Source organism: Coturnix japonica, chromosome 3 (assembly GCF_001577835.2).
Source record: "Coturnix japonica isolate 7356 chromosome 3, Coturnix japonica 2.1, whole genome shotgun sequence".
In the NCBI taxonomy this organism is placed as follows: Eukaryota; Metazoa; Chordata; class Aves; order Galliformes; family Phasianidae; genus Coturnix; species Coturnix japonica.
The window spans coordinates 55,333,384-55,354,766 of NC_029518.1; the positions used below are offsets into that span (position 1 = coordinate 55,333,384).

Here is a 21,383-nt window from a genome sequence, read left to right on the forward strand (position 1 = left end):
TCATGACATTCTTTAGGTACATTATATGGACTTATTATTTCAATTACAGCAATAAATGAAAAAAAAATATCATATTACTTATTGGCAGTATTGAATAATTTTAGGTTTATATAAACATATACATGATTTTAAAGTATAGTATATTGCTTAACTTGGCATTTTATAGCAATTATATAATTAAAAACTTCACCCATAGTCATGCATTTCTTGAATTACATACACTTTTCAAAACATATCAGTTAATATATTTTATAGTAATGTGAACAATGTATTGGAGATAACGCTGTACTTTTAAAAAGTGAGAGTGAAATTCTCTTCATTTACTCAATGTTTTACATTGTTATTCTATATGTAGCTCTAAAAAAATGTACACAATGGATCTATAAGACACTGTAGAAAGGAGAATTCTTGCTAAACTGCTTTATGAAGCATCCACAGTCACTTCCTTGTTTCTCTGATCAGTATGTGTCCCTGACATTGAGTAGTTTCATACAAATCCTTCTTTAATTCCTAATAACTATATCAGTATAAATTATCTTCCAAGATTTCTGTTTTACATAGTGTAAAAGAGAGTACCCGAGGTCCTCATAACTTTACAATAGCTAATAGAAGTTTTAGCCATTAACATGGATAGGTTTTCTAGACCAGAAGTCCAACATTTTAATATCTTGAATGCAAAGTGGCCCAGTCTGGATTCTTCTGAGAAAAGTAGATACCACAGTCTTGAGCTTTCCTAGATATAGGATAAAAGTCAACCTTCTGATTTTATCTGACAAAGTACAGAGCTGAAGAATATTTTTCATTTTCTGTCTAGCACGTATGTTTGCCAACATTTCAGAAGGACCATTGAACAATTTTTCCACCAAAGGACAGACTTTCTGATCTTATTTATCAGTGGATAACAGTGAGTCAAGTAACATGTAGCCAAGTATGGACAGTATTGTCTGAGCATTAACAAAATGCTTTATCCAAATTGCCTTTTATTCCTTTTGAATTCCTACCAATGAATTTGATTTTCTGACAGGATTTTAAGTTTCACTTCCAAAGCTTGAAGACCTACAGAGGAAGACTTGTTTTTTAATAGATGTTGTGACATATTTCTTTCCACTGGCACCTCTAATCTTTTGCTGACTCTGGTACTTCTGAATCCCAAAATACCCTTTTGGACGTAAAAGGCTACTGAATTTCTTTTGTCTAGTTTCATGGATAAAGTCATCTCCATTAATTTGATAATTTATTTAGTTTTCTTGAATTTTGTTCTGAGTGATATTTCTCATATTCATATTTCCATGTGTTATTGGTAGGGAAGAAGATTGTATTTCAGTACAAACCTCTAATTTTATTTTATAACTATTTTCTTGCTTTTTAAAAGTTTGAAATCTTTGCCGACACAGATGGTATTTCAGTAACAGTGTCTGGTCACTACTTAAGTATGAAGTACACTTCTCTGAGTTAACCGGATCCACTCTATTTTCTTCACCCTCCACAATACTCTACTCCTCCACTTTCCCTGCAATTTTGCCACATGCTTTATCCAGAATATTATAAATGACATTTTCTGCATTACTCTGTCAGATCATGTTGTTCCAACATACATCTTTTCTTTGCAACTATCCAAGAAACAATTTTTATGGCTCTCTTTTTGCATGCCTATCTCAGCATGTGGTTGTGCATGATGCATATGGCTGAATTAAGTGATAAGCATCTTTGGGTTATTTGATTCTAAGCTGTCACCCTTGTTTCCTGCAGATATACCAAATATTTCTGTTTAGCTTTTGTTTGTATTTAAATTACTTGGAAATTTATTTTAGTTAATTTTAGAATCATAGAATCAGAATCATTTGAGTTGGAATGCACACTTAAAGATCTAGTCCACCCTGTCTGCAATGAACAGGGACACCTACCACTAGATCTGGTTGCCCAGAGCCTCATCCAGCCTGACATTGCATGTCTTCAAGCATGGGGTATCCGGCAACCTGTTCCTGAGTCTCTTCACCCTTATCATAAAAAAACTTCTTTATATCCAGCATATCCTCTTTTAGTTTGAAAACTTCACCTATCACAGCAGGTTTTTCTAAAGTTTCTGTCCCCTTCTTTCTTATAGCTCCCTTTTGATACCTGAAGGATTAGATTACCTTTAATTTACTGAATTCATTTTACTCTGCTCCAGTTTTGGTTAAAAAAACTTGCATTTCACAATACCTTGTCCTCACTAATGGATGATCTTTAAAGACAGCTCATTGACAGCAATGATAGTGACGAATTGTGAAGCACAGATATGGCACTATTAACAGTTTAGCATATTTAAAATATTTGCACTAAAGTATTCAGCTAGCTTATGAAGCTTATATCACTAAATGACCATCTCCAGAAACAGCTGCACTGCAAAGGAACAAGACCATAACACTTTATTTCATCAGTCTATCCTTATATGTTTATTGTGTATTTCCAGAGGTCAAAGTAGACAGTCTTGCTAATCTTACGCTGTTGACATAACATTTGCAAAGGAGAATCTCATCAAGAATTCTGGCACCTGTATACTGCAAGAGTGTATCTTATAATGGAAAAGTAACCCCACTTTCTCATTAAAAATTAATCCAAGTCTCACTCAATGTGCAGTATGTTAATAAGAAGTATATATGCACACACACATAAAATATAGATAACAAATTCAGGCAAATTGTGACCAGATTCTGTAAGGAGTCCTACAGTTAGCTTTGTTTCTGAACAAAGTGACAGATTGAATGACCTCTGTGTCTACAATGTTCTTACAATACTTGTCTGCTCTTTTCCATTGTCAAAAGGTATTCAGTTGTAGAGCAAGGATTACTTCTATTTTATGAATGTGGTAAGAGAAGTACAAGACAGTGCCAATGTGATACTTGTCATTTAATATCTCAAATGATTTATGGCGATACTAAGTGTATGTTAATATTTTAAGATCAAGAGAAAAAAATGCTGTGTAATATGTGAGAGTATTGAGTAACTAATTTTGAATATAAAAATGCCTGCATTTGCTGTAGGGGTGCTACAGCGCTGGAGTTAAGTACTTGCCCTCTTCTGTTCAGACAGAAAAACTCTTTAAACCATTAAACTATTTTTAAGTGTCATTCTTACATGATTGAAGACTAGGATGTGTCGTGGATATATCAACGGTATTGTCTAACTTTTCACATTGTTACGTCAGATTGATATGGTGTCAGCTTCATTTCAAGTGCAGTTCCTCTCATCGTGTATAGATGCAGGAAAAACAATCATATTCAATAAGAAAATAACATGATATTTGCTTGTTGTTCAGAGAAATTCAGCAAGAGAAACTGCTGGCAGAGTTACAGTCTTTCAAATTGCCAGAGAACACTAGAGAATCCATATATATAACTATTATTATTATTATTATTATTATTATTATTATTATTATTATTATTATTATTATTATTATTGAGCAGAGGGAGAGCACTGTTTTCTGTTGGACCCTACTTAGTAGTCCTCTTCTCTTCTCAAGAGAAAATAAGCAAAACAGATATTCACATTAGTAAAATGATAAAGTGAGAGTTTGGAAGCTGTGAAAATTTTCCACTTTTACTTTTTAAACAGGGAAGGTACCTGGCAACCTTCTCACTTTGAAGGCTGTACTGTACCCCAGAATTTATGGATGCTCATTAAGACTGATGTTCAGAGCTGGCAGTTAATTATCCATAGTTGATATGGAAAAAAAAAAAAAAAGTTCATGTGATCAAACTTGTCATCACATTTGTTTCTGCTGTTTACATAAATGGAAATGATTCAATGACAGAAGTATTTATTCCACTAGTGATCTCCTGGGATAGTTCCAAGTACAGTCTGAAAAGAAAGAAGTAATAAACTGATACTGTGTTTTAATTGTTGGAAAAATGTCTAATCTATTAATAAACAATTCTTGTGATAGTTTTAGCTGTCATTTAGTGTCCAAATATTGTTTCTTTACATTTCAGTTCATTCTACAAAGCTATCACAAGATGTCTACTGGTGTCATTTCAATCTTTTTCTCTGTGACTCCCCTCTCACCCCAATAGATGTGACTATTTGGGTAAATTCAGGAATGACATTGATCTTCTAATAGAGACATTATCAGCACACAATCCTGACACCATCCCACAGTGGCAAAACAGCTATCTATTACTGCCTGTTTATATCATCCCACTGTGAATCAGAGCCAGATGCTGGCACACCAAGCTGCATCTGTCAACACTCTCATGGCACTTTATTGTAATTTTGCCAAAAAAAAAATCAGCTGACTTTAACTGTCTCAGAAGCAGCTACCCAGGGAATGCTTGACATTCTGATTCTGTAGAGAGGAACTGATTCCTTTTTTTAATAGTTTACTGCACACTGTGGAATCAGCTTTGTGATACAATGTAAAACCAAAACCTTCAGTGGTAAAAGGCTAAATTCTTGATTTTAATGGAAATAAACCAATTGAATATGAAAGACTATACTAAAAAAGTATTGTTGCAGTATTATTGCATTTTCAATATTGTTCTTCGAATCACAGAATCATATACACCTTGGAGTTGGAAGGGGCCTTTAAAGGCCATCTAGTCCAACTCCCCTGGGATATCACAGGTAGATCAGGTTGCCCAGGACCTGATCCAGCCTCTCCTTGAAAGTCTCCAGGGACAGTGCATCCACTACGGCTCTGGGCAAAGTTAGGATAATTGGGGCAAACTTCTCTTATTATATATAGATATTTCAAATAGTTAATTCAAAGAATTTCAAATCAAAGGTCATTTCCAAAAAACCCTCAAATAATATCTAAAAAAGCTAAAATAAAAAGACTCAGACACTTCAGTTTAGTAAGTAAGTTGCTCAGCAGGCAAACAAACCAAAACAACAAAAAAAAAGAAACAAAACTTTGTTTCTAGAAAAACAAGTGTCAGCCATAATAGCATGTAGATGCTTTAATGGCTTCAAATGTGGGGAAAAACACAGCCAAAAGAAAGAGGCTCATGTTCAGTCCTAGACTGAGTAGCAGTATACTGAAAATAACCTAATGATTATTTATATTGTAGGTTTTGCTGATTGTATCTGTATTTGAAACACCTGAAACTAGTTATTTGTAGGAATTATTGATCTTCATCAAGAAAGCTGAGGTAGATAATATTACAAGCTAGGTTGGTAGCAAAGTCTGTCACTAACGTCAGTGGCAAATACCTCTGACAAACTTCAGGTAGTAGGGTTCAGACTTTATCTTAACAGACTATTCTTCTAGCAGGGATGAAAGTTTCCTTCCCTTTTATTTCACTTTGTCTTTCAGTACATGGTTATGTGATGTTAATGAACATTAAACAACAATAATATTTTTTATATTTTTCTGTTAGGCTTCACAACAAAATTCTTTCATTCCATATTATCTTTATTTATATACTTCCCAGGTGGTAGGAAAGCATTACATTACTAGGCTGCAGTTATTTTGTGAGGGGGTAAAACACACATGGCTCATAATTCCAGTCCTGAAATATTTTGGTGGCATATAGCGTCATACTTAAGTACAATGCCAAAATGAATTGTTTGTAATTCACTGCACCTCACATACATATCCAAAAGTTAATTGCCAAACTCTAAGCCTTAAATGTCTTTATAGCCAATGGTATGAAATGGAGTCCTCCAGAGAACAGTTTAATCCAAAAAGAGATGCCTAAGATAGAAAAGATGAATCACCCTTTGAAGGGACCAATTTCTCTCCATTGACTATAAATGGATCCCTCGGGTGACTTATCTAGATTTAACTGCCTTAACTTTTAAAAGTCTAAAGCTTGTTGAAAAAGAGCCTACAATCATTCAAGAAGTATGCTAAAAATACTCAAGCAACAATTTTGTTAAATAAAGACATAAAATGACATGTTTTCATATAAGATTTCAAATAGCATTATTAGCAGCAGCTGTTGGCTCAGCCAAGAAATCAGCAGTGATACTCTTAAAAAGTATGAAAAGTTGAAGAAATGACAATAGCGTTTTGGAAATGATGGAAGGGGAAAAGGAAAAAAGTATATAGAGAGAAATAATTTCTGGGAAATATATAGAGAGCATTCATTTTCTACATGTGCCAAGCAAAAGAAGGTTAAATATCCTGTTGAAAACAAAAACAAAAATAAACAAACAAACAAGAACAACACGAAAAAATTGCAATATGCATTGCTTTGACTTTAACTGAATTTAAGCCATTTGGAAATTTTTACACTCTGTATGCTTAGAATATTCTTTTATTTCAGAAAATTTCCATATTAAATTTCCACCTTCATATGTAGGTGTGGTAAGTCAAGTCAGTTTCCCAAAAATAAGCATCAACCCCTGCAGCACGAGGACTGGTAATCATGAAGGTTAGTCTCAGGACTGTTTCTCTTAAAATAGCCACAAAATAGAATTTTTTTTATTTTATTTTTTTCCCCTGGGAAAAGGAAAGGGAGCAGAAGAATCAAACTTAAACAGAATGAGTTTGGATAAAAAGATGATTAGCAGGACAAGGCAAAATTGTTTTAAGTTGAAGGAGGGAAGATTTAGGTTGGATGTTAGGGGGAAGTTCTTTACTAGGAGAGTGGTGAGGTCCTGGAACAGGCTGCCCAGGGAGGTTGTGGATGCCCCGTCCCTAGAGGTGTTCAAGGTCAGGTTAGATGAGGCTCTGGGCAACCTGATCTAATAAACGTGGTAGTTTGGTGGCCCTGCCAGGCAGGGGGGTTGGAGCTTCATGACCCTTGAGGTCCCTTCCAACCTGGGTCATTCTGTGATTCTGTGATGATTATTCCCAGTGTTAGAGTCTGTCTGCTCCAGAGTATCTCATCATCCTTTCTACCATTTACAGAAAAGAAGAAGCTTCACTGGGAATTGTTTCAGCCTGAAATATTTCAAGCCACAAATACTGTTGTGCTGTAGAAACAACATTTGATGACAAGTGTTGCATTAAACTTAACATCATCTCATATTTTAAGGGATGTAAATTTCAGCATCAAATTTCAAAAATTCTGTATTAAAGATATCATAATTAATAACAAAAATCTAACCTTGAAAGGTATCACAAACTTAGTGCTTACCTAAGCTTTCACTGATTTCTGTGGGAGTGAGAAACAGGAGTTAGTACACCTCTGCAAAACAGTGCCCTAGTGCTGATATTTCATCTAATAGAATTTCTCAGCTAATTCCCCAACTAATTGCATTATCAAAAATACTAACTGCAGAAAAATGCTTATAGATTCACTCTCTTTGGTGATGGTCAGGTAACTTACATTAACCTTTTCTTCTTCTCATTCTGGAAAAAGAATCAGAGAGGTTGAAAACTTCTTGGATTGTGTTCATATCTATTTGGATTCCCTTGGATTTCCAGTGACTTCTACAGTAACTATATTTATTACTAGCATTTATTATTATTACTCTGATTATAGTGAGAGATTTGTGTGAGATTTTATGTGAGAGATCTATATGAAATTATAGTGAGAGATAAGTAATTTGATTTTGGTAATTCATGTTGGTATTGTTTAACAAGACTTAGCACATGCATTCTTTCTTGAAAACTATAATATAAAGTATTTGCAGTCCTGAAGGACTGCTCAGTTAGTTTTCCTCAGTTTAGAACTGAGTGTATTTGGACTAATACAGTTGGAATGAGAGCATGTACAGATAAACCAAATAAAAATAATCACAAATTACTGAGCAATGATCCCTTGACGTAGTCAGTCTACTGCCTTTCACCATAACAGCTTATCAGTCCCTCCCATTCTGTTTAATTGTTAGCAGAAAATATTTAATTGCACTGTTTTCTTTTCTCTGTTTTAATGATTTTCCTGTGGAAATTTCATATTGCAAAAAGTATTAATCTGTCACTACTCCATACATTCATGTTAATTATTCTAGGAATCACTGGACATTATACCAATTTATTAAAGGTTATTTAGGGAGCAAGGGAAAAGCTGGATGTGTCTCTTTATTTTATAATCTGCTTGTACAGTCTTTTAGCATTCCAGTGTGTAATAATAGCAGCCCATTATTTTCATAGAATATCTCATTTTCACTTCCTCAGTTTCTTGAGATTTGGCTTTGAATATTCCTAAGAATAACACTTAGGAATATCTTTACACTCTAAATGCAGGTGATAAGTATTGGGAGGAAGTAGAAACAGCAGAGGGAGCTGAGTATCATGTGATAATGACATAGTACAGAAGCAAACCCACATTAAATGATTTTAATAAACTTCTCACTCATTAACTCTTGTCCATGCTGACTAAAAGTTGCTACACAATGTACAGACAAAGTATGGTGCAATTACTGCTTTCATAATAAAGTAGGGATGCTAGAACATTATAAGTCTGATGTTTCTTTTCAGTTTTCTCCTTGTAATGTCAGGCAATGTGATTTAGTGTGTAGTGGGGGGGAAAAAAAAGAAAAAAAAAAGAAGAAGGAGAAGAAAAAGAAAAAGAAAGAAAGAAAGAAAAGTCAAAAATTTATTTCTTAAAATCTTTAATCTTTTGTACATACAAATTTGAACAGTTTTCATGAGATTAATATGGAGTGAAAGAGCGATTTTTGGAGCCTCAGTGTGTAAAAATCTCTGGAAAAGAATTCTCAACAGATACATTGTTGTAAGTGAATTTAACTGCACAGCTCTCTGGTGCAACTAAGATACTCTGCATAAATTTCTGGTTGGAACCCGTAAAACTGGTTGTAGGCTAAAACAGCGAATATCACTCCCATAGCTCTACACTTGTCTCTCTTGCTTGCATCACTTTTATATTTCTTATGCACATTTGTACTGTGTGAGATACCACAGGAAAAGAAAAAAATATTGAGCCATTTCCCACCTGCCAGTTTGGTAGCTACGAGAAAATGTACAAACTGATGTTCACATAAAGTCTTGGAAAATGAGCCAATAGAAATTCATGCTTGTTCAGTTATTTAATCAAATTGGACAAGACCAACATTTTCTCTTCAGAAACTTCATTAAAAAACCTATGTAAATTTGCATTTAAACTTACATACATATGTATCCATAAATGCACAATAACCTAATATATTGTATGGGTGTAAAAGTGTAATTGCAGATAGGAATGCATCATTAAAACTAAACGATGAAGTCAAATATCTTCATATTAAAAATAGAAGGCAATCAAGTTGCTGTTGCTATATAGTTGGCTCATCAAGAAAGGAAATTTAATCTTTCACCTTACTATATTCCAAAAAGCATTTAGATTATCAGTTTGCAACTGTCCTTCCTGCACCTTTACTGTTAACCTATCAGTCCTTGCTTTTAGCTTAATAGATGTGTGACCTCCCAGGGCTGTTAGGTTACTTTTAATAAGCTAGGATTTGTTATCTGTGTGTTGAGGGAGGAGTATCTCTCAATAACATGCTTCATGCACAAGTTAGACTCCAAGTAGAGTTCCAGTGCTATCTGCACTATTTAAAACCCAAGTGGAACACATAGTTTTAACATTTTCTCATGCATCATAATGACTGGCAAACAGCCAGAATACGATACAGAATACGAAAATTTAAAGCTACAAGTAATTGCTAGACATGCTGTAAAAATGTTTTTCCTTAGTTGATATTAACCCCATGCAAAATGAGATTTTCACTGCATATCAAGCAATTATCCATTTATAAACACCCATAACCTGAGTGTAATCAAAAAACTGAAATTCTTACTGTCTACCAGGACAGACTTCCCTGAAAGCTTCCTTGTATTATACATTAATTCTATCATAACTGTAAAAATTGAATTCCAGAAGAAGAATTGAGACCTATTTAAACTATTTTCTTTCCCATTTGACAATATTTTGTTATCACTTTTAATTTAGGTAACTAGATTCAACTTGATCACTACTGTTGTCTGAATTTTATTCCTTCTGCCACAGACATCCACATTCATAAATTCTCCTCTAGGTAAAAGTGGAAGCCTTTATTCCATATGTCTGTTGAGAATGAAGCCTGTCCCTTGCTAATTCCCAAACTGAGCCAATTAATTGTTTGAGATGGTGGTACTTGGTACAGATCAAAATTGTCAGATATCAATCAAAAAATGTTGCATGTTATGTGTGTTTGTATTTCAGAGCCCAGTAACATTTCCTGGCACCATTTAATTTAATAGTCTACAGAAAACCATCATGTTACCAGAAGTATCTCTTCTCAGAAGGATTGCCTATTTAGGGCACCTGCATTCCAGTTCCTTCCTCTGTCCTTCCCTCCATCCCTTCCTTCCTCCCTCCCTCCCTTTATCCCTTCTTTCATTCTCCTTCCTTCCCTCCCCAGAATGAGTAGTGGCATTATTCAGAACAGTTACATTCTCTTGATCCTCAGCTATTCTATCACAATGGAAAACCATTTGCTTGTAGTTTTTCATGCACATATACTAAGTGCCAATAACCTTCCTCAGAACAATAAAAGTCTAACTTCTGAAGAATAATGGAAGGCTCAACTTTAACTTCAAGTAACTTACATGTCAAAACTGGAAACCTAGACAGAACAGTGGGATTGCATTAAGATTTTAGTCCTCTAAAAGCATATTTGGCAGTCTTATCTCATTCTTCTAGTTCATATCACAGAATCACAGAATCACAGAATTACCCGGGTTGGAAGGGACCTCGAGGATCATGTAGTTCCAACCCCCCTGCCTAGCAGGGCCACCAAACATACACAATATATCTTTATCTGAGCTTCATGAAACATTTGATCTGAATCTGTGTTTCATAATAAATGATTCTGCAAACTTGCCTGATTTTTTATTTTTTTTTTTAAATTTTTAAATTTCTACTATCTTTAAGGAAAAATATCACATCTGGGCAAATCAAGATTTATTTGAAGATATTTTTCTGCACTATTTGAGAAGCACTGTGAAGGTGCATTGGTACTATTGGCCTGTAGAATTCCTGATGTTCAGATAACCAAAACTTGGATTTGAGGAAAATACCAGTGGAGCCGGTGGAGCAAGTACAGAGGAGGGCCACAAAAATGATGATAGGGCTGGAGCACGTCTTCTATGAGGAAAGGCTGAGGGAGCTGGGCTTGTTCAGTCTGGAGAAGTCTTAAGGGAAACCTCATTGCAGCCTTCCAGAACTTAAAGCGAGTTTATAAACAGGAGGGAGACCAAGTTTTTACACATGGGAATGGTTTTAAACTAAGAGGGAGATTTAGTTTAGATATTAGAAAGAATTTTTTACTCAGAAAGTGGTGCGATACTAGAACCAGTTATCCAGAGAAGCTGTGCACGCTCCATTCCTGGAGATGCTCAAGGCCAGGTTGAATAGGGCCCTGGACAACTTGAACTAGAGGGTGATATCAAGAAAATCTTTAACATCTCTTTCAATCCATGCCATTCTATGATTCTGTGATGCGGGGAAGTTTACAGTCATCATACTGCTTCCCACAGTGGTATCAATCCTCCTTGAATCCAATTGCACCCTTTAGAGTGTTTCTAGTTGTTTTAGAATAATAATAGTGCTCACTAGAATGAAAAAATAAGGTAATTATAGTTTGTCTTGTATTCCTTATCATGCAATATAAAATCTAAAATATTCATAAACGAAGTGAGAAGGAATTTCTTTATCACATCTCAAATGTTTTAATAAACATGGATGAAGGGAGTTTCACGGATCTTGAGGATTGTAGCTTAGTTTCAATGAAGTATTCATTTAGTATCTAGTGTCGTACAGCTCCTAATCAACTTTGCAGCATGTCATTTTCCTTTCAGGCAGTCTAGGAAGATATGTCTTAACATGACATTTTTTCTCTTGGTGAGTGAATTCTAATGAGCTTAAAGTCAAAACATTTCATTCTTTGCTGTATATATCAGCTGTATATGTTCTCAGATAGCTATTTACAATATCATATATGGAGGTGTCTGTAGCACAACTGCGTGAACTGATTAGGCACAGAAATTCATACACACTTTTGTGTTTGCAACTACAAGCCTTTTGGGGAATCAAACCCTAATAAATATTTGTGAAATTACAAATATTTGTGAAATTACAGTGCTTATCACATGGTGGAAAAACAAAGACTACATGTGAAACTAGAAGCAAACAAACATGCAGTCTATACAAGTTGAAGATATGATGTGCCTGCCTTTCTATAGCAGAGAGGTAACTGTATGTCCAATAATAATAGTAGGATTCTGTGTAATGACTTCTCATAATTCATGAATTAGATTGATCATCTACAAGGATCTTTAAACATATCCTGCCTTCCTCTTATTTACATCATAGATATGTTCAATTGGCCACTGCTGGAGTCAAGATAGCAGGCACTATTCATTCTAATGGTCCAATATATATTCTTCATTTTTAATTTATGAATTTTCCATAGTGCAGAAAGATACATATATTTCATAACTTACAGGGGAAAGAAAAAAGGAAGAGAAAAGAAATTTGACTTAGGGTAACCACTTTAACATATTTCATCAAAAGAATAGATAAAATATTTATTCAGCTACAGTCCTTTGCATTCCCATCAAAGTGAATAGAGATACATTTAATAACACACGGAAACATTAAAGAGGCTTTTTATCTGAGTGGATGGGAACCTGTTCAGAACAAACACTCTTGCCTAAGGGAAAGTTTTTGATCTGTGAATCTTAAGATTTTGGTGCTTAAAACACTCTCATATTAGGTCACGTGATCAATTTACATGAAATAAATGATTTGCTTAAAAGTTGTAAAACTGTTAAATAGAACTTGACAAGTCATTAGCAGTAAGTGGTATCGCACTGGCACTATACTAACTAGCACTGGTGCAATCATTAGCAAACTGCTGCTGCAGCAAAGAACAAGAAAATAATGGGGCCATCCTATATTTTGACCTAAAGGTGTTAGGTCAGTGCTCCATATAATAGATACCACACTGAAATCCAAATTATTGGCTACCTCTTTTTATTACTTACCTACTCAACATTTTGAGGCACTTTGAGGCACTTTATTATTTTTAATACAAAGCAATTGGTGTAAATTGTAAAATTTATCTTTTTTTTTACCATCTATTATAATGATCTAGTATAAATACAAACAAATTAAACATAAAATAAAAAGAAATATAAAATAATTGTCCAAGCCTCTAATCAAAACTAGCAGAAATAATAATGTTACCTGCTCATTCTTCATTAAAATTTTCACTGTTTTGGTTTTCCTTCTGAACTAGGATTTTCAGACTGAATGAACAGTTAATGAAGTTTCTGTACATTGACAGAGGTTATAGATGTAACATCACCGTTCTCACTGAAAACAAATGCTATTCAGTATCTTGTTAGCTCAGTTAGCAATTTCAGTATGTTTTTTTGATTCACAAACTGGAAAATTATGGCTAGACATCTGGACTCCTGAAGTTTGCGTACTGTTCATTTCAGTCACATGAGGCTAGGAACATTCTGTGAAGAAATCAATAAATATTCAGTTGTGATTACTGCCAAGACAGGAAATAAGTCTAAAAACTGAGATTTTTACAATTTGTTGTGTAGTGCCTTAAGTACATTAATTTTGTCAGTGGCTCAGGCATACAAGTCAAGTTTGAGTAGCTCCATGTGTGATATTTTATATAAATTAGCAGGTGAACTAAACTACAAGCTTGCAAATTATTTGCCTGCAATTATATGTACACTGATGAGATATAAAAACATTGAGACTATGGTGCTTAAATTCCACTTCTGCCTTCAAGATGATGTTTTTCTCATGTTGCTCAAATCCCACTGCTGTCTTCAAGATGACCATTTTTCCCATGCATTCCCCATGAGTATAAATGCCTTTGTAAATGAGAAGTGTAAGTATGATACTCCAATTTCCAAAGCTCATTCCAATCTTTATTTCTTTTCTGAGTCTATCACCAAGCATGAGGCATGCATTTGAGTATTTGATGTGGAGCTGGATCTGAAATCTAACAGCCTGATTGCACGTGTGCTCTGGTGCAGTGTGTACTGGTGCATATGACTTTATTTGTATTTCACTAATAAATGTATTTCATGGGATACTCAAGAAATTGTGCTGTCCAAGTTAAAATGATATTATAGCTAATAAAAATAAATGCCATATCTATATGTATTAATAAAAAAAAGAAGAAGAAAATTATGAAAGCTCAAACTGACGCTATAAACCAGAAAAGAAATATGTGTGCAGTAAATCTGTGAATACTTGAAGACACAAAGTGAAAAATATTTCACTTCAGCATGGAAACTGGGCACAAAAACGCTTGATTTAAGTCTACAAGAGAGTACAGTTGATAACTTCAAGAAAGTTGAGGTATTTCACTGAGCAATGTCAATCAGAAGTTAGGAAGTATTTACAAGTATTTTGAAGCCTGCTTGGTGTTGGATAATTAAGAACAGTTCTTGAGGATGAGAAGCCTAATATTTTTTATCAGTGTTTCTAGATGTTCATAATAAGTGGACTAGAGGGAAAAAATGAAGATCATTTGCCTGCCAGAAGAAAATATGCTTTTACTGTAGAATAGATATCATGAATTTGTAACATTATTATTATAGTATTATTCCTCTGGGGTTTTAAATCTAATGAAGAAAAGTGGACCTATAAGCATTTCAGCACTTGCTTAAGTCACTTGGTCTTTACTGATTTAAAATGCATCTCTTAAAGTTAAAACACTACACTTTTTGAGAAATACATTTTATCCCTAAGGCAGATAAAAGCTTTTATGTGCAATATAATGTTTTAAACATGAGCAATTCTGAAGGGAAATTGTCTTCCTGCTCAAACTTTTAATTAATGAATTAAAGTATTTTCCATGTTTCTTAACCTGTATATTCATGTGCAGGACATAAGGAAATGGTACCACCTCGTCTTCTTCTAGAACATAGTCCAAGAAAGAAGCCAGCAGCTATTGAAGGCAAGTTTATTTTATTTTATTTTATTTTATTTTATTTTATTTTATTTTATTTTATTTTATTTTATTTTATTTTATTTTATTTTATTTTATTTTATTNATTTTATTTTATTTTATTTTATTTTATTTTATTTTATTTTATTTTATTTTATTTTATTTTATTTTATTTTATTTTATTTTATTTTATTTTTTTCTCCTCTGTGGGTTTCTATGCATTAACTTGATCCATATGACTTGATTATTAATATTTGTATAAATATTACCTATAACACAAAACCTTCAAGTGCCTATGCCTAGCGAAATAATGGTATAAACATGTTTCCATTGCAAGACCTGAAAATAACTTTCTGTAGTCCCACAGATGACTCAAGGGATAGCCTGCATGAAATAGACTGCAAACTGAAGCCCAATCTCTAAAACAGTTTGGACAGTGTCCAACTATATGTTGTCATCTAACTATAAAAAATAACCAGCATTATCCTCTTAATTTACTTTGATTAATCTTTGAGATATTATTATTCTGACATTTCTTGTGTGTATTTTCTACAGCAGTGAAGATAATATTTCTGGCTACATATTTATCCCAGTTGTTAAAACCACTGGAAAATAGTATGTATATATAAAGTCAGATCTTACCTTCCAAATATTAATACTTCAATTGAATTATGTTGCTTCAGTATAATCATATCAATGATATTGTTGAAATATGTCTTTAGATTTTAAAATGGACTACATATGATGACTTAAAACTACTACTGCAACATGCAGTCTTGGTCTCTGCACCAAAATACTTATTAGCACAAAATACATTAGTCTTCTTATGTAATTATTTAGCAGATTTCATGTTAAGGAAGTCATTCAGTCATACCATGGGATTTGCGAAGGGAGGTCTTAGTTCTAATCTATTCAGAAATAAGTTGCAGAAAACAAACAAACAAAAACAACAGACAGGATAGTAGCAGCCCAACTAACAGGATGCTGTAAGATTTGCCTGCATTTGTAAATGGACAATGGGAGAGAGCTTTTGGGAAACCTATGATTGAAACAAAGACTTAAATTAATTTGATATTTCTCTAATGTAATTATTGTGAAACAGAATTTTTGGATAAAAGCAACTAAGTGACTTTGTATCTTTTTTCCCTGTTGCCTCAGGAAAAAAATCTAACCAACCAAATAAAAAACTATTTCTTGATAGATACATCATTTGAAGGAGTATAAATCAGTCGTTATTGTAACACAGTATAGTATATAAACAGATTTGTAGTTCTGCCTGTTTGAGGCAAATGTTCAGACCCTGCTTATCAGCAAAAACAAGTCCATGCAAAGTTAAACACCGTTATCCACCAATTAACCATAATGGGGAAAAAATAGATATATATGAAAAAAAAAACAAAAACGCATAGTAGAAAAAGACGACTGCATTTGTTGAGTGATAAGCTTAATCTAAAATATAACTGTTACACAACATGAACTAGCATCAAATTAGTGTGAAGTTCTTGATTTTCAAAATCATGAGGTGCATGCAATTACTGCAATTGCACATGGAAATGAGTATTTATGACCATTTACACATTTCTATGTTTCATTAGCTCATTTATGCATGCAATTGAGTTAATTGTGAATGTAAATTAGACACTCATTTGGCAAACAAACTCGGGGGGCAGATTTTCTGTTCAGAATTATTCAACTAAATTCACTTTAAGGCTCAAGGCCTTTCACTAGGATACAAAACCCAGGCAAGATTTTTGGAATGAAGATAATTGGAAGAATTACTTGTGAAATGCTGCTGTTAAAAATTATTATAATGCAGTATTGTATGCTTTTTTATACATGTGAGAAGCAAACAAATATATATTTACATGTATAAAGGCTTTAGGACACTTAAACTCTGATTTATTTCAGCCCTTGGGAAAATAGTTAAGTAATTTATGATAATATTTGACGCAATGTCAGAAAGGAGACAAAGGAATAGTCTGAGAAATCTGAATCCCTGGAATGGGTAAAGAGACATCTATCCGGTTCTTCTTGATGCTTATCATGACTTTTTTGAATAGCACATCCCTAAATATTACCAAAAGAACTGGTTGAAAAAAATATATATATATTGTTTTTATTCTAAATAAAAGTAGGATAACTTCTCAGTATAATGAACAAGTATGATCATTCATTAATTGAGAAATGTAATTTGGGGAAGGACTTTGCAAACACTGAAGAAAAGGTAAAACTGTTGGAAATAAGAGAATTATTGTCACACAGAAAAATAACCTATTTAGAGCTCATGCTTTCCAATTCAGCAACATTCAGAGAGTAAACAAAACTATGCAACTGGTAGAAGTTGAAATTAATTAATAGTTAATTAATTTCTGGTATATGAAAATAATGGCTTTTCTAATATTAGTAGGTATTTCAGTATCTTAAAATAGAAAGCCCTTCCTGGATAATATTCAGTGCTAAGTAGAAATAATGCTCTGCTGAATTCATGAGGTCTTAAGACAATCATAACATTGTTGTTATGTTTTAAATCTCAATCATTTTCTGTTTGTCATTGACCTCTCTTCCTTTATCACTGGAGAAAAACATTGTTTACAAGAAATTCCTAACTTGTATACTGTATTCTCAGTATGAAATATAGAGCACTGAAGTGAAAAAATATGAACTGAACTTTTCAGTTATATCCAGGTAGGAAAGTAAAATTCTTTGTACACATTTGGTCAGAAGAGAAAAGACTAGATCATCACTGTCCTACTTCATGTTGTTTAGTTCTGTTAAAAAAGCATTGCGATCTTGAGATCCTACATCAAAGTTCAACAAAGAGTTTGAAGTTTTAGGCTACAGACTGAAAAGTATAAGCAAACAAAACTAAACAAAAGGAAAACAAAATAACAAAAATAGCCTGAAGCAATAATCAGTAGAAAGAGGGAAAGGGAGTCTGTGGAGATGAAGACATTGATTCAAACTTCCATTTGAATTCCAAGTCTCCAAGCCTTTGAAACCAACCATGAATTAAAATAACTCATTTTAAATCCTTTCTCTTACCCTTCTTCTGAAGGCTTCACTCCCAGCACTCTCAAACTAACACTGTGACGCTGCTACCTGGAGAGGAAACTGGTGCTGACTGTGACTTGAACAAATCTGTTTTCTGTGACTCTCTGAACTTCTGGGTTTAATATGCATCTCTTGTGATTGCGTTCTCCACCTCTTTTAACAGTGATTTTCTTGTGTTTTATCTACCGGTGCCTGATGTCAGCTTTGCAGTTAATGTTGGTAATCTGTGAATCTACTTTCTCGGGTCTTGACTTTTTTTTGCTCAGTTCATACAGTTTTTATCTTTCTTTATTTCCCCTGAGAATGACTGCTGTGTTCCCTGACATGGCTGGGCAATTTCTAGGGAAGATGCTGCAGTTAGACAAATAATATCAAAATTATGTTTAGAAGCTTGAATAGTTATTAGTAAAGCTTCATATTAATTGTTAAGGAAAAGTATGTCTTCATTTTTCTATGAGTACTTTTTTGAGAAGGATGTATGTAAATCCTTCTCTCAGCGGAAGGCTTCTTAATGCACATTACTCAGTGATCTCCAATAACATGCTTTGTACCCACAAAAGTACTTTGAAAAGCATTGTATCACAAAAATGCTTTGAACAGCATGGTATCTGAGTATGATTTTCCAGGCTATATTGTCCTAAAAAGGTCACATCTTTGAGTGGAAGAGCATTACAGAAAGAGAGATCAACTTAATTGTTCTGATCTGCTAATGGATCATGGTAGGCCTTTAAAGAGAATGGGTGCGGAGGGTGTCACCCACCACAAAAAAGACACGACAAATTTCTAGTTTTTCCACTTTGATGGCTTCTTTGACAATGCTTGTTATATATTTTTGAATAAATATTGCATGAAGTAATAAGGAAAAGAAGGAAGGAAGGAAGGAAGGAGGGAGGGAAGGAGGAAAGGAAGGAGAGGAAGGGAAGGAGGAAGGAGGGGAAGGAAAGGCAGAGGAAGGAGGGGAAGGAAGGGAGAGGAGGAAGGAGGGAGGAGAAGGAGGAAGGGAAGGAGAGGGAAGGAGGAAGGAAGGAAGGAAGGAAGGAAGGAAGGAAGGAAGGAAGGAAGGAAGGAAGGAAGGAAGGAAGGAAGGAAGGAAGGAAGGAATTCACATTGAAATATAAATCTGCATAGAATGTATACTACCTGACTATATAGTATATACTATCTTAGGAAGAAATTCTAGTCTACATCTAATCTCATGAATATAACATTAGGGGATATATCCAGGAGTATCTAAATTACTGAGTCCCCTACACATTTTCACAGAGCTTCCTTGATGTAGAGAAGTGCATAAATCTTGTACAAATCAATCTGCCTCTATCTATCAATGACTTTCTGTTCCGTGCACAGATTGTTCCATGAAATATTTTTTGTTGTTATAAAATAAATTATCCTTTAAAAATACTCATTCTAATGAAAGATACCCTAAAAAACCTATCAACAATGCAAAATTTTGATTATTTTATACCAGTTCTGAGCATTTTTTATAATAGTTTTTTACAACAGTCCATTGTCAGATAATTTTCTAATCCAGGGATAAATAAAAGCAAGTATGAAAAATGTTTCTATCAGAAATATCATAAGGTAATGGGCTAGATTTTAAACAACTTGGGTTGTGTTGAAGTTTTTTGGTTTGTTTGGTTTTTTGTTTGTTTGTTTGTTTTGAGAAATATGTGCCTTACATTTCTATGAGTCTGTACTGAACAATGAATTAAATTATTAAGGTATATACATATTGATTGTGTATAGTACTATATTTTCTCATCTTTAATATTATTTATCCAATTCACAATATTCGATTTTGCAGTTAAAAATAAATATTCATCAAAATTTACCCTATAACACAGAACTAAAGAATTCTAAAGATTATCTAAGAGACGTTTTTTTAAAGTGTCACCGGCAAGCAATAACTTTTTGCCTATGATGCAACTGCAAATGGAGAATACTTACTTGGATCAAGATTCTTTGGGATTTCAAATGAAGAATTTAATGCTGCTTTGGAAAGATGAGGCAAAGCCTCATGTAATGAGGCACTGATCATGCATTGCCTGGACATCCCTTGTTCCTAAACCTCAGGTGTTTGTTGTGTTTGTTGTGTTTGTTGTTTTTTGTTTTTGTTTTTGTTTTTTCCAAAAGAATGCTGCATAAAAATAATCCTCAAAACCTTTCTCAAAATAAGTAACACAACTGGTGATATCCTTGATTCATACTGCCTAGTAAAAGAGTCAACCATAAGGACAGAGAAGGATAGTCCTGCTGCTTTAGCTTTCTTTGTATGACTTTTGTCAAAACATATAGTATCATAATGTGCCACTCTTCTCCTAGGAATTTAATTCTTCATTGCCTCCATTCAAACTCCACTGTGTTGTTTAGCAAGGGCAACGTATAACCCCATTCTATTAACAAATAGTTTTGGTGCTTAACTCAACAGAGCTGTGAAGTCTGTAATCACTCCAGGAAGAAATGAAGATCACTTATGTAGGTCAGATGAAAGCACCAGGAATTTCAATCATGGTATTACTATTGCATACTCTCTGAAGAACTCAAAAATATCTCCATGAAGGAATGTTTAAAGTTAACAAATACTGTTTCAAAGTGGGATTTGAAAACAGTGAAGCGGTATCAAAATGCAAAATCAGACTGTAGAGATTGTCTGGGACATCAGAGTGTACTGTATCTCCAATGACCTATGTGTTCCATTCACTTGCTCAATAAGAGAGCAAATTGCATCACGTTAGACTGCTGAAATGAAAAGATGCAGTTTGAAAGAGAACATAGAAGAAAATGTGCATAAATTTAGCCTAAGCACTTACCAGTAATCTAAGGAGAATGTATGAGTGTATGTGTTTTTGTGTAAGAAGAATAAATTCTAAGACTGGATTGATTCTGTTTAGGTTTACTTGATTTTTACTTATTTTGGTCACATAGTTTGGCAAAAAGGAGACTTTTTTTTTTTTTTTTTTCCCCACAAAGGAAATAATTACACCTACATAGACACTCTTTTTTAGAGATAGATGAGGTTAAATTTGACATGAAACTTAAATTTAATTGAAAAATTTGGAGGTTCTGTGACATCCTAAACTAATCAGAAGTGTTTCCTTGCCTTCTTCATCTAATAATTTCCAACCACAGAAGTGTCTTTCTATCTGAATGCATGCGATACTAATATAAAAAATCTCTGTCTATTCCTTAACACTCTCCACCCCAAGCAAAATGCAGAGGGGAAGAATATGTTATAAAAAGCTGAAGTAATGAGTCATTTTAATATTTAAAAGAAAATTCAGATCCCACAGAAATGAACGGCAAAGCTTTCATTGCATTCAGTAGAAGAAGGCTGTCAGTCACCAATTAAAACAAAGGAAGAATGGCTGTGATATATTCAAAACTAATAAGGGAATTAAAATATAGAGTCTTTTAAATGAAATTTAAAATTATGACTGTAACAACTTAAGGTGTTTAGATATATTTGTAGTAAAGAGGAATTAGGTTTTACCTGTTGT

At 33.7% G+C, this 21,383-nt stretch overlaps 1 protein-coding gene across 9 annotated transcripts in view; it reads left to right on the forward strand.

Moving 5' to 3' along the window:
- Positions 1-21,383, forward strand: part of TRDN (triadin) — a 139,185-nt gene that overhangs the window by 80,832 nt on the left and 36,970 nt on the right. For all 9 annotated transcript variants that reach the window (XM_032443724.1, XM_032443723.1, XM_032443726.1 and 6 more), the window contains one exon: positions 14,773-14,844. In XM_032443724.1, coding sequence (XP_032299615.1) covers positions 14,773-14,844 — 72 coding nt within the window. The remainder of the gene's footprint in view (positions 1-14,772; positions 14,845-21,383) is intronic.